Source organism: Panthera pardus, unplaced genomic scaffold (assembly GCF_024362965.1).
Source record: "Panthera pardus isolate Hobbes unplaced genomic scaffold, ASM2436296v1 HiC_scaffold_12, whole genome shotgun sequence".
Taxonomy (NCBI): domain Eukaryota; kingdom Metazoa; phylum Chordata; class Mammalia; order Carnivora; family Felidae; genus Panthera; species Panthera pardus.
In genome coordinates, this window is record NW_026526677.1 from 15,110,386 (window position 1) to 15,126,078 (window position 15,693).

General features: G+C 36.8%; 1 protein-coding gene across 1 annotated transcript; it reads right to left on the reverse strand.

The window, feature by feature from the left end:
- Nucleotides 1-4,871: 4,871 nt before the first annotated feature.
- On the reverse strand, nucleotides 4,872-5,816 carry LOC109245262 (olfactory receptor 4A47). The gene has a single exon (XM_019412567.2). It carries the CDS (start codon nucleotides 5,799-5,801, stop codon nucleotides 4,872-4,874), a length of 930 nt encoding a protein of 309 aa, XP_019268112.2. The 5' UTR covers nucleotides 5,802-5,816.
- Nucleotides 5,817-15,693: the final 9,877 nt, after the last annotated feature.

Sequence of the window (15,693 nt, forward strand, 5' to 3'; positions counted from 1 at the left end):
TATTTATCCAAAGGATACAAAAATACTGATTCGAAGGTTCACATGCACTCCAATTTTCTAACAGTATCCAAATTATGGAAAGAGCCCAAATGTCCATCAACTGCTGAATAGATAAAGAAGATGTGGCATAGATAGATAGATAGATAGATAGATATACAATGGAATATTACTCAGTGATCAAAAAGAATGAAACCTTACTATTTGCAGCAATGTGGTGGGAACTAGTGTATTATGCTAAGCAAAATAAGTCTGTCAGAGAAAGACAAATATCACCTGATTTCACTCAGATGTGGGATTTAAGAAACAAAGCAGATGAACATAGGTGAAGGGAAGGAAGAATAAGATAAAAATGGAGAGGGAGGCGAACCATAAGATACTCTTCAATACAGAGAACAAAGTGAGGGTCGCTGGAGGGGAGGTGGGTGGAGAGATGGGCTAAATGGGTGATGAGCATTAAGGAGGGCACTTGTTGGGATGAACACTGGGTGTTATATGTAAGTGATGTATCACTAAATTCTACTCCTGAAACTATTACACTATGTGCTAACCAACTTATACTTAAATTTTAAAAGTCTGACTATCCTGACTGTGGTCCTACATTTAACTGGATAGGGAGAGGGACCGGTGGGTTCTTTCCAGTCACCATTTCCAAGCCACTTTGAATATGAATGAAGCTGCCCTGAATCCTGTAGACCCCTCAGTTATCAGTTGAATACCACAGAGGGACTCCAGTCCATGCCACATGAAGCAGAAAAAATACCCAGCTAACCTCTGGCAGAATTGCTGGTCCACAAGATTGTGAGGCAAATGTAAATGGTTGTGGCTTTAAGTCACAACATTTCAAAGTCTTATACCATGTAGCAAAAGATAACCAGAGCAAAGAGTGGAAGCTGGAACTGTGGTGCTTCCATAACAGAAATGTAAAGTACATGGCATTGACCCCGGCCCCAGGAGTTGCTGGGGCTGTAAGGGCTTCGAGGCATCTGTAGGTAAAGCTTTGTTGAAGGACAGGATGGACTGTGCTTGGAGGCTGAAGAGAAAGTGACTCATGTTACCAAGTGCTAGCAAAGTTTGGTAATACCCTCACCTGTAGTAGTGTGGAAAATAGGAACAGGTCGGGGAGCAGGTGGATTTGACTGTGATTTCCAAGCATAATACTGAATATGCCAGCTGCTTCCTCAGCCATGTATGATATGTTGAAGGATGGGTAACGAGAGGTGAGGGGTGCCTAGGTGGCTGTCAGTTGAGAATCTGACTCTTGGTTTCAGCTCAGGTCATGATCTTGTGGTTTTGTGAACTTGAGCCCCATGTTGGGTCTTGGAATTCTCTCTCTCCCTCTCTCTCTCTGCCCCTCCCCAACTCATGGTGTCTCTGTCTCTCTCAAAATCAATAAATTAACCTCAAAAAAAGAGATAGAGAGGTGAGTTAAAAGCATGACTGTTATCAAGTTCTCAAGCAGAATTCAGGAGAAACATGTAAGGAGTCAAGACCTGCTGGGTTCTGGCATAAAGCTGGTTCTCATCCATAGCATCTCCAAAGAGCAAAAAAGCTCTCAGAGTAAGAAATGGCACCAGAAGAAAAATCATCTCAGTGTTGTAGATGTAAGACCCTAGTGAGACTTCGGAAAGATTTAAGGTGTGTCTCATAAATTCTCTTAACTAGGTTGTCCACCTCCAAAACATATGCAGGACACAGGGAAGAAAGAGCAAGTCTCTAGTTCTTAGACTTTCTTTTTTCAATTCACAAAGTCTAATTTCATTTACTTGTGTTTTCACAGGGTTGTTCAATACAACTGATATATAACCTTGTGTAAGTTTAAGGTGTACAACATGTTGATCTGACATATACATATATTGCAAAATGATTACCACAATAAGGGTACTTAACACATATGTCATCTCACATAACTGGAATTTTTGTGGGGGATGAGCAATTTAAGATTCGCTCGCTCAGCAACTATTTCTATATAATACATTATTGTTAGCTACTGTACCTGCTATACATTAGCTCCCCAAAACTTATCCAACTTACAACTAGCAATGTGTACCCTTTAACTAACATTGACAAATATCCCCCACCCGCCAGGCCCTGGAAATCACCATTCTCTTGCCTTCTATAAATTGGGTTTTTCCATACCACATATAAATGAGATGATAGAGTATCTGTCTTTCTCTGTGTGACTTATTTAACTTAGCATAATGCCCTCAAAGTCTATCATGGTGTTGCAATTGGCACGATTTTCTTCTTTTTTATACCTTAATATATTCTCTTGTATGTATATACCACTGTTCTTTTTCCACTCATCCCTCAATGGATGCTTAGATTGTTTCCATGTCTTGACTATTGTGAAAATACTGCCACAAACATGAGAGTGAAGATATCTCCTCAAGATTCTGATTTCATATTCTTGGATATATGCACAGAAGTGGAATTTCTGGATATTATGGTAGTTCTATTTCACTTTTTGAGCAATCTCCATACTTTTTTCCAGAGCGGTTGAAAAATTTATATACCCAAAGACAGTGAACTAGGGATCCCTTTTATCTACATCCTCACCAGCAAATGTAATCTCTTCTCTTTTTGATAACACCCATCTTAACAAGTATGAGGCGATATCTCATTGTAGTTTGAATTGCATTTCCATAGTGATTAATAATATTGAGCACCCTTCCATGTTCCTATTGGTCATTTGTATGTCTTCTTTGGAAAATGTCTATTCAGATCCATTGCCGAGTTTTTAATCAGTTTTGTTTTGTTTTGTTTTTCCTATTGGTTGTATAAGTTCCTCATACATTTTGGATATTAACCCCTTGTGAGGTATAAGACTTGCAAATATTTTCCCCCATTCCATAGGTTGCCTTTTCATTTGGTCAGATACAGTCTGGATCTAGAACTTGAGATCCTGAATTTCAAGCTGATGTCAGGATGGGATGAGATCTTAACTGGCTTAATACCTTCTGTGCCCTCCCTCCGAAAGTCCTGAACTGCCATTTTACAAGTCTGACAAACTCACTGGAGAAACAGGCTACATGCAAGGAGAAGGAGCCAGGAGAGCCTGGTCTTCTAGCTATCCCTGCCAAGGCACCACTCACAAGAGTAAAGTCATCCAAAATACTCCCTAAAAGCCGAGGGAGCTCAGTCCATGCCACATGGAACAAAAAAAATTGTTCAGTCAAGTCCTGCCAAAATTCATATGTGCTCAGATTCAGACCTGTGTGTGGCAAGATATAGCCCTGTGTGTAAATACATACAAACCTGTGTGTGATCATATCAAATACATATACATACACATAAGCATTCATATGCATAGTCAGATACTGATCCATGCGCTGTCAGATACAGACCTCTGTGTTCATATATAGACACATCTATGAAGCTGGACAGGCATTTTTAGACTTATGGAAGTAGTGTAGTTTGGTATGAGCTTATGGACAGTATTTGGGCAATAAGTACAAACATCAACATTTAAATATGTATACCAATTGATCCAAGAATTCCACTTCTAAAAACTCATACTTACACAATTTCAGTAAGACTTCATTGCAGAGCTATAGGTAACAAAAAAAATGGGGGAAAATATGGCAAGGACTGGAAACACTAATTTTACCGTATCTTCATAAAGAAGTTTTAAGCAGTATGAGCAACCTGAGAATGGGTTACATCTCTAGACAGGTGTGGAAAGGACTTCAGGAGGCTGAGTAGTAAATGTAAAAGTTATACACAAGGACATAAACATGAACACATATGTTTTATTAGCAAAGATTATTAATAGACCAATTTTAGAAGCAATAACAATCTTAATACAATAACTATGTATGTAAGAAGATCTGGGACTATGTGAGGGATGGGTAAAGGTCTGTCTTTATATATATATATATATATATATATATATATATATATATATATATATATATATATTTGCAATGACATGGATGAAGCTAGAGAGTATAGTGCCAAGCAAAATAATTCAGAGAGAGAAAAATACCACATGATTTCACTCATGTGGAATTTAAGAAACAAAAAATGAGCAAAGGGAAAAAGAGAGAGAGAAAGATACAAATCAAGATATAGACTCTTAGTCATAGAGAACTGATGGTTACCAGAGGAGAAGCAGGGTTGGGTTAAAGAGGTGATGGGGATTAAGGTATGCACGTATTATGTTGAGCACCAGGTGATGAATGGAATTGCTCAATCACTACATTGCACATATGAAGCTAATAAAACTCTGTATGCTAAAGAAGAAAATCAATCCAACTAAATATAAAAATAAGAATTCGAATGAAAGTAATAAATTAAGTATAGCCAATAATTAAAAATTCATGTAACTAGGAACACCTGGGTGGCTCAGTCAGTTAAGTGTCTAACTTGGGCTCAGGTTGTGATCTTGCTATTCATGGGCTCAAGTCCCACGTGGGGCTCTAAGGTGACAGCTCAGAGCTTGAAGTCTGCTTTGGAGTCTGTGTCTCCTTCTCTTTCTGCCCCTCCCCCCTCTCACTTTCCCTCTCTGTCTCTCAAAAATAAATAAAGTATTAAAATTTTTTGAAAGAAATATTAGTGGAACTACAAAAATGTCATTGGTTACTTCATTACATCTGGAGATTAAGAGTATACTTCTCATGATGAGCACTATGTATAGAATTGTTAAATCATTATATAGTGCATGTGAAACTAATATAACACTTTATATTAATTTTACATGAATAAAAAAATAAATACATAGCAATTAGTGTAACTATAAAACTTTCATTGACTACTCAATTACATATTATTTATTGACTCCTACTCTAAGTGCATTTACAGTAAAACAGACGTTAACATTTGAGGAGATGGGCACAAATGTTAAATTATTTTCTTCATGGTGGATCATACACTTATCTACTGAGAGATATAACATTTCTCCTCCAGAGTTTCTTCATAGCATTCGTCATCTCAGAATTTCTCAGAGTGTAGATCAGGGGGTTCAGCATGGGGGTTATGACTGTATAAAACACACTCAATAATTTGTCAACGGGGAAGGTCTTGGCAGGTCTCATGTACATGAAAATACACGGCACAAAGAAGAAGACCACCACAGTGATGTGGGCACCACAGGTCTGGAGGGCTTTCTGCCTCCCTTCTGGACTAAGGTCCTTTAGAGAGTGCAAGATGACACCATAAGAGATGAGCAAGAGCACAAACACGATTGTGCAGATCAGTCCTCCGTTGGCCACCACTAACAGGCCAATGACATGGGTGTCAGTACAGACCAGTTTCAGTAAGGGATACATATCACAGGAAAAATGATCAATGACATTAGGGCCACAGAATGGGAGCCCATAAATAGTGCTAACTTGAATTACTGAATGCATAAAACCCCCAACCCAGGACCCTACCAGGAGCACAACACACACCCACTGTCTCATGATAACCAAATAATGCAAGGGCTTACAGATGGCCACATAGCGGTCATAGGCCATCACCAGCAGAAGAAAAACCTCTGATCCACCAAAAAAGTGCTCTACAAATAGTTGGGTCATACAAGATTGGAAGGATATGGTGTTTTCCCCAAAGAACAAGTCTGAAATCAATCTGGGGGAAATGCAAGAGGAATAAGTGACATCCATAAATGATAAGTTAGCAAGAAACAAGTACATAGGCGAGCCCAGGGTCTTACTGACAGTTACAGTCATGACAATGAGCAAATTGCCCACCATGGTGAAAATATAGAAAAGCAAAAACATAACAAAAAGGACCTTCTGTTCCTTTGGATCCTGTGTGAGACCCAAGAGGACAAAGTAAGTTACATTGTTTCTTGCTTCCATCTAATCTGCATAGGAGGTGATTTCTCATGTTAGAAGCAGGAGATCTATAAAACAAGGGAAAAAACTTTTAAATGCATTATAAGAGTAATCTTTCATTGATTCATTCAATTAAAAAATGTGAAAGAGTGCCTGCTTGTGTCAAATGTTTTATAGACATTGTGATTTCCAAGTTGAATAAGCCATGGTTTCCTACATTTAGTGATAGCATACATAATAATCACCAAAAAGTGACAATATAAAAACAGCCCCACAATGTGAAGGTCACAGAATAGGAATATATCTACCAGACAGGAGTCAGAGGCTTCCCAGAGGTGCAATGCTTTAGCTGAGTTTTAAAGGAAAAGTGGAAGGACAAGAAAAGAGGGCAAGGGAATTCCATGAAAAGGTGCATAGTTTATAAAGTCACAAAAGTGAAATACTTGAGACCAATGTAGTGTAATTGACATATTCAATGTGAGTAGGTCAAATTAGGAATAGAAGGTCACTGAAGGATTGTGTCTTCCCTCACTGATACTTCTCAGTGGTTGGATATACCCCCTTTTCCTGACTAATAAATGGGGAAGCACACCAGTGTTGTGTCTCTCCCTTAATTTTTAACCTTCATATCAAGACAGTATGGTACTGGCACAAGAACAGACACATAGACCAATAGAATAGAATAGAAAACGCTGAACTGGACCCACAAATGTATGGCCAACTAATCTTTGACAAAACAAAAGAGAGTATCCAATGGAAAAAAGACAGTCTCTTTAGAAAATGGTGCTGGGAGAACTGGCAGAATGAAACTGGATCACTTTCTTACATCATACACAAAAATAAACTCAAAATGGATGAAAACCTAAACGTGAGACAGAAAACCATCAAAACCCTAGAGGAGAAAACAGGCAACAACTTCTTTGACCCTAGCCATATCAATTTCTTGCTCAACATGCCTCCAAAGGCAAAGGAAATAAAAGCAAAATGAACTACTGGGATCTCATCAAGACAAAAAGCTTCTGCACCACAAAGGAAACAATCAGCAAAACAAAAAGGCAACTGATGGAATGGGAGAAGATATTTGCAAGTGACATATCAGATACAGGATTAGTATCCAAAATCTATAAAGAACTTACCAAACTCAACACCTGAAAAACAAATAATCCAGTGAAGAAATGGGCAGAAGACATGAAAAGACACTTTTCCAAAGAAGACATCCAGGTGGCCAACAGACGCATGAAAAGATGATCAACTTCAACATCACTCATCATCAGGGCAATACAAACTAAAACCACATTGAGATACCACCTCACATCGGTCAGAGTGGCTAAAATTAATTCAGGAAACAACAGATGTTGGCAAGGATGTGGAGAAATGGGAACCCTCATGCACAGCTAGTGGGAATGCAAACTGGTGCAGTCACTCTGGAAAACAGTGTGGAGGTTCCTCAAAAACTTGAAAATGGAACTACCCTATGACCCAGCAATAGCGCTATGAGGAATTTATCCAAAGGATACAGGAGGGCTGATTCATAGGGGCACATGGCTTTCAACAATAGCCAAATTATGAAAAGAGCCCAAATGTCCATCAATTGATGAATGCATAAAGATGTGACTCATATATACAATGGAATACTACTTGGCAATGAGAAAAAATGAAATCTTGCCATTTTCAACAATGTAGACAGAACTGGAGGGTATTATGCTAAGTGAAATAAGTCAGTCAAAGAAAGACTGATATCATATGTTTTCACTCATATGTGGAACTTGAGAAACTAAACAGATGACCATGGTGGGGAGAGAAGGGGAAAAAATGGTTTCAAACAGAGAGGGAGGCAAACCATAAGAGACTCATACAGAGAACAAACTGAGGGTTGATGGGGGGGTGGGGAAGGAGGGAAATGGGTGACGGGCATTTAGGAGGGCACTTGTTGGGATGAGTACTGGGTGTTGTATGTAAGCAATGAATCACGGGAATCTACCCCCAAAACCAAGAGTGCACTGTATACACTGCATGTTAGCTAACTTGACAATATATTAAAAAACAATAATACAAAAATAAATTACACATCTCTCTCTTCAAAAAAAAATTTACACATGCAACATCTCCAAATTTGGACATCTCCAACTGGATATCAATTCAGTACTTATAAACTAAATTTTTAATGTTCAGCAATAAACATAGGTGTTTCCACCTCATTAAATGGTACCACCTTCCATGTCATTGCTCAGACAAGAAATATCACCATGCCATTCATGCCTTTCTTGCTCTCATATCACGTATTGTTACCTTTAACAAATCTTATTAGCCCCTCTAAAATATATCACAAACTTTATCATTTCCCTCCCCACCGCTTCCCTACTGAGCCACTGCACTGGTCTCCTGCCACGTCCCTCTCCTTTCATTCTGGCCTACATCAGTATGTTCTCCTCGTGCAGTTCAAATGATTTATTTATAAAATCTGATTCTGATCTATAATTCCACAGCTCACAATGCCTACGGTGGATTCCAATCACACACTCACAACTTCATGTATCATAGTTCATATTTACAGTAAGAGGAACTCTAATCTCCACTTCATAAGTGGACAAGCAGAGGCTCAGAACATCTAATTAACTTTCCCAAGGTCACCTATTTTTCAAAGTTTGCTTTATCTCAAAGTGATCTCACTTTTACATAATAAAGAAATTCACACAATTGCAAACCTGGTTCCCAATATTTACTGTTAGTCTTACCTCGTGAAGACAAGTCCAGAATCTGAAGGAAGAGTTTTTAATCATTTGTTGGACTGGAATTTTTTTTTTCATCCAGTATGACAAGAGAAAGAAAAAATCTGCATTATTATTTGAAGATATATTTTATTTCATTTGGATATCAGTCTATGTTCTTCATGGGGTCTTCCAATTATTCAGAAGATTGCTTTTATTTGCACTAGAGATTATGTAAAAGGAATTCTATGATCCATACACACAATAAAACTTTATTACCTTAGGATAATTTATCTAAAAGACAAGCAACCTAATTTTACATAAAAAGATAGCAACCAGCCATTTTCCAGGGAGATTTTTCTCCAGTAACTCTTTCCTACTAACTTCAAAATAGAAAAAAACCATTCACTCGGTTAGTCCTTCTCCTTCTTCTGTGTTGGTGTGACCACACCAATTGACTTGAAATTTTGACACAAATTATTGTGCTTTTTTAGGGGGCGGGGGGGGGGGGGGTAGTGCATTCAGCCAACAAAGACCTCCTAATAAATTTATCATTTCTGAAGAGGAGAGCATCTTTCTCCTGATAGGGGCAGAGATCACTAGACATTTCATCCTTTCTAACCACCATTTGTCATTCAGTCAGAATTGGAAAGTGTCCAAGACTGATGCTTGCTTAATTAAATTCACTGGGATTGCCCACAAAATGTTTTAAAAATATCTCTATGTAGACCAAATCACATAATTAATTTCTAAAGGATGTAACATGAAGGGAAAAACAATTTTTAGAACCATTACGAGACTATTGCCAGTCAAGAATAAAAATCTCAGCCACGTCATTTTGTGCAAGTGAAGGCTACTTTATCATGTATTCCCCCACTTGCCATAGCAAGTTTCTTCTCATTTTATTTAACACTCAATTTATCATCTGCCTTAAAGTATGATTGGATATGTTAAATATTTCTTTATCAAATTAGATGTAACTATTCAATTATTAATTATTGCTTTTATATTAGAGCATCTATTTAATGCCAGGAACCATGCTGTGAATGAGGACATACCAATTAATAAAACAGGGGCAAAAATCACATGAAAAGTCCTTCCTGCATGGACTTTATTTCTCATAAGGTCAGACAACAAATAAGAGGACAATCTAATAACCCAATAATAGCCTTCACATGACTGTGTAAAAACTAGCCTAATTACTAGAAATAAATTTAGCCAATCCTACTAATTTTTTTTAAAAATTTAAAAACCTCAAAAGTTATTTGAATGTATCTCTTCTTGGTCAGTATAGTTAGGCAATCAAAAAGTCCTTTAGAGGATTAGCATAATGTCCATGCCATTAGCATAATGACATGAATCTGTCTCTTTGCCTGATAAGAAAAATGCTAGAATTTAACTTCCTAGAAGACCAACGACTGAACTCTCTCTCAGGTAGTAGGAGAACGCTTTACTTGTTCAGTCATTCAAAATGACATTCAAAATGTATCCCTAAGGCCACCTCTTCCCTAATGGAAGAGACATTTTTACCTTTCTCCAGCTTTATCCTAGACAATTGGGCCCTTCCACATGTTTGTACAAGCAGCAAGGAATACCTATGCACAGGAAAATATAACAAGAAAACATCTAGGGGATGAAGAGAAATTCCAGCCTGGGCAGATATTTGAGTTGTCAGAAATGTCCTGGGCCATTGTATCAGGAAAGTAATCCTTCCATTCTATGTGAAGACACAGCCTATGGTTTTCTACTGTTTTTAAATGAAAGAGAGTGTAATGTCATTACAGATTAGTTTATTAGAATACGTGGAACAAATTCACATGAAGTAACTACTTCTGGACAGTTTTCTCCCCTAGAGCAATCCTTAGAGAAAAAATGACTTAGTTCTTGCCAGGAAAGTATCAGACAGCCAAATATGTGAAAAGCCTCTATTTTGAATAGAAAAAAAAAGGTAAGCAAATAATAAATTTTGAGTTTCATAATACAAAACATTCAGGTAAGGGAAGTCATATTTAAGCCAATGTGAAAGGAGAACCAGTCTCAGACTGACTTACCCAATCATACCCTCAACAAAGGAGGTCTTTCTTCCAGCTGTTAGAATCTTTGCTCAAGAGGCCCTGAGGCTCAGAGGCAGAAGGCCTTGGGATGAGAGAAGTTACTGAGGTTGACACTGCAATTGTTGAAAAGATTGGTAATCACAGTTCCGGAGTCTGGGTTGCAACGGATGCTGTTGATGAAGGCCTGAAACTATGTGAACTAACACCATAATGATTTTCAGTTCATTAATTTAGTCCCTTAATTTCAGTCCAGTAGCAATTGAGTAACTGCAACTACCAGAAACAGATTATTTTCCAACAAGAGCCTGGTAGTACATCAAATTGCTGAGGGCTTCCACACTTACCCATTTCCCCATGGCTTACGGTGGGCGCCATCGAGCATCTTCGTCTCCACATATGTGTAATTGTATATTGCATTTTCTAGGTCATAAGGATCATTGATAATGAGTCATTTAATACCTGTATGAACCATCCGAAGAACTTTCTAACATGCTAACCCACACCAAAAGTTTCTGGTTTTCAGCTGACCTAAATGTATATATAGATTTATACTTGTGTTAAAAATAAAGCTCTACTAGCAGCTAAGCTTTTATTTTAAGAAGCTAGAAAAAAAGAAAACTAAATTAAAGACAAAGTGAAAATAAAAAAGGATGTAATGAAAAGATCAAAAATAAATAAAATAGAAAACATAAAATAGAGTAAACTAAAACAGCCAAAAGTTAGTACTTTTATAATACAACTGATAAGTTTCTAGCAGGAGTGATGAGACAACTACCAATATCAGAAATTAAAAAGCAGATAAAATCATACAAATACTGCAGACTTTAAAAGGATAATAAATTGTTCTTATGAAAAACATTATTCAAAGAAATTTGATACCTTAGATAAAATGGATAAAATAAAGGAAAAACGCAACCTTCTGAAAAAGACTCAAAAATAAAAACTTAAAAGTTAAATACTCCTATATATCTCCAAGAAATAAGCTTTTTTTCTAAACATGATTGTGTTATAGAAAACTCTAATGAATCTACAGAGATTACTAGAAATAATAAGTGAATTGAGTGAGTTTTCAGGAACACAAGGTCCAAATAAAATGTTCAATTGCATTTCTATATATTAGTATCCATAACAATTGAAAACTGACAAAATGTTAAACACCTTTACATTAGTATCTGAAAACAAAAATACTTAGGAAAAGATGAGCAACACTCCTCCACTAAAACTAAATTTTATTGTATTTTTACCACTGGGAAATTATTTTTACTTCTTCAAGTTTTTATTTAAGTTCCAGTTAGTTAACATATAGTGTAAAATTGGTTGCAGGAGTAGAATTTTGATTCATCACTTCCATATTCATCACAACCACCCATTGTTCATCACAAGTGATCTCCTTAATACTCAGCACTCATTTAGCCCATCCCTAATCTACCCAACCCCCCTCAACCCTTACTTTGTTCTCTAGAGTTGAGGCTCATGGTTTGCCTCCCTCTCTTTTCTCCCCCACTTCCCCTATGTTCATCTGTCTTGCATCTTCAATTCCATGAGTGAAATTGTATGGTATTTGTCTTTCTCTGACTCATTTCACTTCACATAATGCATTCTAGTTCCATCCAGTCCTTGCAAATGGCAAGACTTCGTTCTTTTTTGATGGCTAATAATCCATTGTATGTATATACCACATCCTTGTTTTTCATTCATCAGTCGATGGACATTTGGGCTCCTTCCATAATTGGCTATTGTTGATAATACCGCTATAAATATTGGGGTGCATGTGTCCCTTCAAATCAGATTTTTGTATACCTACTAGAACAATTACTGGGTTGTAGGGTAGTTCTATTTTTAACTTTTGAGAAACCTCCACACCATCTTCCAGAGTGGTCGCACTAGTTTGCATTCCCACCAAAGTTGTAAGAGGGTCTCCCTTTCTTCGCATCCTCGCCAACATCTGCTGTTTCCCGTGTTGTTAATTTTAGCCATTCAGACAAGTGTGAGGTGATATCTCATTTTAGTTTTGATTTGTATTTCCCCAATGATGAGGGATGTTGAGCATCTTTTCATGGTCTGTTAGCCATCTAGATGTCTTCTTTGGAGAAGTGTTTATTCACATCTTCTGCCTATTTCTTACCTGGATTATTTGTTTTGGGAGTGTTGAGATTGATAATTTCTCTATAGATTTTGGATAGCATCCCTTTAACTGATATGTCATTTACAAATATCTTCTCCCAGTCTGTGGTTGCCTTTCAGTTCTGTTGATTGCTTCTTTCTCTGTGCAGTAGCTTTTTAACTTGATGAAATCCCGATAGTCCTTTTTTACTTTTGTTTCCCTTGCCTTCAGCAACATGTCTAGTAAGAAGTTACTACATCTTGTGTCAAAGAGATTGCTGCCTGTTTTCTCCTCTAGGACTTTGATGGTTTTCTGTCTCACATATAGGTCTTCATCTATTTTGCATTTAGTTTTGTGTATGATGTAAGAAAGTGGCCTAATTTCATTCTTCTGCATGTCACTGTCCAGTTTTCCCAACATCATTTGTTGAAGAGACTGTCTTTTTTTTCCATTGGATATTCATTCCTACTTTGTCAAAGATTAGTTAGCCATGTCATAGTTGGTCCATTTCAGGGTATTCTACTATGTTCCATTGATCCATATTGATCTATGTGTCTGTTTTTGTGCCAGTACCATACCGCCTTGATGATTAGAGCTTTGTAATATAACTAGATGTCCAGAACTGTAATTGCATCCAGCTTTGCTTTTTTTTTTTTTTTTTTCAAGATTACTTTGGCTATTCAGGGTGTTCTGTGGTTCCACGCAAATTTTAGGATTTTTTGTTCTAGTTCTGTGAAAAATCCTGGTGGTATTTTCATAGGAAATGCATTACATGTATAGATTGCTTTGGGTAGTATGGAGATTTTAACAATGTTTGCTCTTCCAATCCATGAGCATAGAATGTTTTTCCATTTCTTTGTGTCATCTTCAATTTCTTTCATCAGTGTTCTATAGTTTTCAGAGTACAGATATTTTACCTCTTTGATTAGGTTTATTGCTAGGTATCTTATGTTTTTGGGTGCAATTATAAATGGGATCAAATCCTTGATTTCGATTTCTGCTGCTTCATTATTGGTGTACAGAAATGCAACAGATTTTGGCACGTTGATTTTGTATCCTTCAACTTTGTTGAATTTGTGTATCAGTTCTAGCAATTTTTTGGTGGAGGTTTTCAGGTTTTCTACATAGATATCATATGGTCTGTGAAGAGTAAAAGTTTGACTTGTTCCTTGCTGATTTTGATGCCTTTTATTTCTTTTTGTTGTCCAATTGCTGAGCTGAGGACTTCCATACTGTGTTAAATAACAGTAGTGAGGATGGACATCCCTGTCTTATTCCTGACATTAACAGGAAAGCTCTCGGTTTTTCCCTATTGAGGATAATATTAACTATGGGTCTTTTGTATGTGGCCTTTATTATGTTGAGGTATGTTCTCTTTATCACTACTTTTAATAAAGGGTTTTTAATCAAAAATAGACGCTGTATTTCGTCAAATGTTTTTTCTGCATCTATTGAGAGGATCATATGGTTCTTATCCTTTATTAATCTGGTGTATCATGTTGATTGATTTGCAAATACTGAAACACCCTTGCAGTCAAGGAATAAACTCCACTTGATTGTGGTGAATAATTCTTTTAAGGTACTATTGTATTCAGTTTGCTAGTATCTTGTTGAGAATTTTTGCATCCGTGTTCATCAGGGACAGTGGCCTGTAATTCTCCTTTTTAGTGGGGTCTTTGTCTCGTTTAGGAATCAAGGTAAGTAATTCTGGCCTCATAAAAGAGTTTGGAAGCTTTCCTTCCATTTCTATTTTGTGGAACAGTTGGAGAAGAATGATATAACTCTTGCTTAAGTGTGGGGTAGAATTCCCCTGGGAAGCCATTTGGCCCTGGACTTTTATTTTTTGGCAGATTTTTTTATTGCTGTTCCAATTTCTTTGCTGGTTATGGGTCTGTTCAAATTTCCTATTTCTTCCTGTTTCAGTTTTTCTAGTTTACGTTTCCAAGAATTTATCCATTTCTTCCAGATTGTCCAATTATATAAGTTTTCATAATATTTCCTTATAATTGTGTTTCTTGGTGTTGGTTGTGATGTCTTTCATTCATGATTTTAGTTATTCGGGTACTTTCTCTTTTCTTTTTGATAAGTCTGGCTAGGGAGTTATCACTTGTATTTATTCTTTCAAAGAACCAGCTCATGGTTTCATTTATCTGTTCTATGATTTCTTTGGTTTCTATATCATTTATTTCTGTCCTAATCTTTATTATTTCCTCTTTTCTGCTGGCTTACACTTTATTTGCTGTTGCTTTTACAGTTTCTTTAGGTATAAGGTTAGGTTGTGTATTTGAAACTCTTCTTCCTTTTTAACGAAGGCCTGTATTCTATATACTTCCCTCTTAAGACCACTTTTGCTGCATCCCAAAGGTTTTAGACTATCATGTTTTCATTTTCATGTGCTTCCAAGTATTTTTTTATTTCTTAATTTCTTGGTTAACCAATTGATTGTTTAGTAGGATGTTCTTTAATCTCCGTGTATTTTAAGTCTTTCCAATTTTTTTCTTGTGGTTGACCTCAAGTTTCATAGTGTTGTGGCCTGACAATATTCATGATATGATCTCAATTTTTTCTACTGATTGAAGCCTGATTTGTAACTTTGTATGTGATCTATTCTGGGGAATATCCCATGTGCACTCAAAAAGAATGTGTATTCTGCTGCTTTTGAGTGAGATGTTCTTTATACATGTGTTAAGCCCATCTGGTCCAGTGTGTCATCCAAAGCCATTGTCTCCTTGCTGATTTTCTGCATAGATGATCTATCCATTGTTGTAAGTGGGGTGTTAAAGTCACCTACTATTATTGTATTGTTATCAATGATTTTATGTTAATTAATTTATATATTTGCATCACCAAGTTGGGGGCATAAATATTTACAATTGTTAGAGCCTCTTGCATAGACCCTTTCTTCCTTTCTTGTTACATTCATCGGTTTAAAACCTAGTTTGTCTAGTACAAGTATCATTGGTAAGGCTTCCTTTTGACAATCATTAGCATGACAAATCGTTCTCTAGCCTTTCATTTTCAATCTGCAGATGACTTTAGGTCTAAAATGA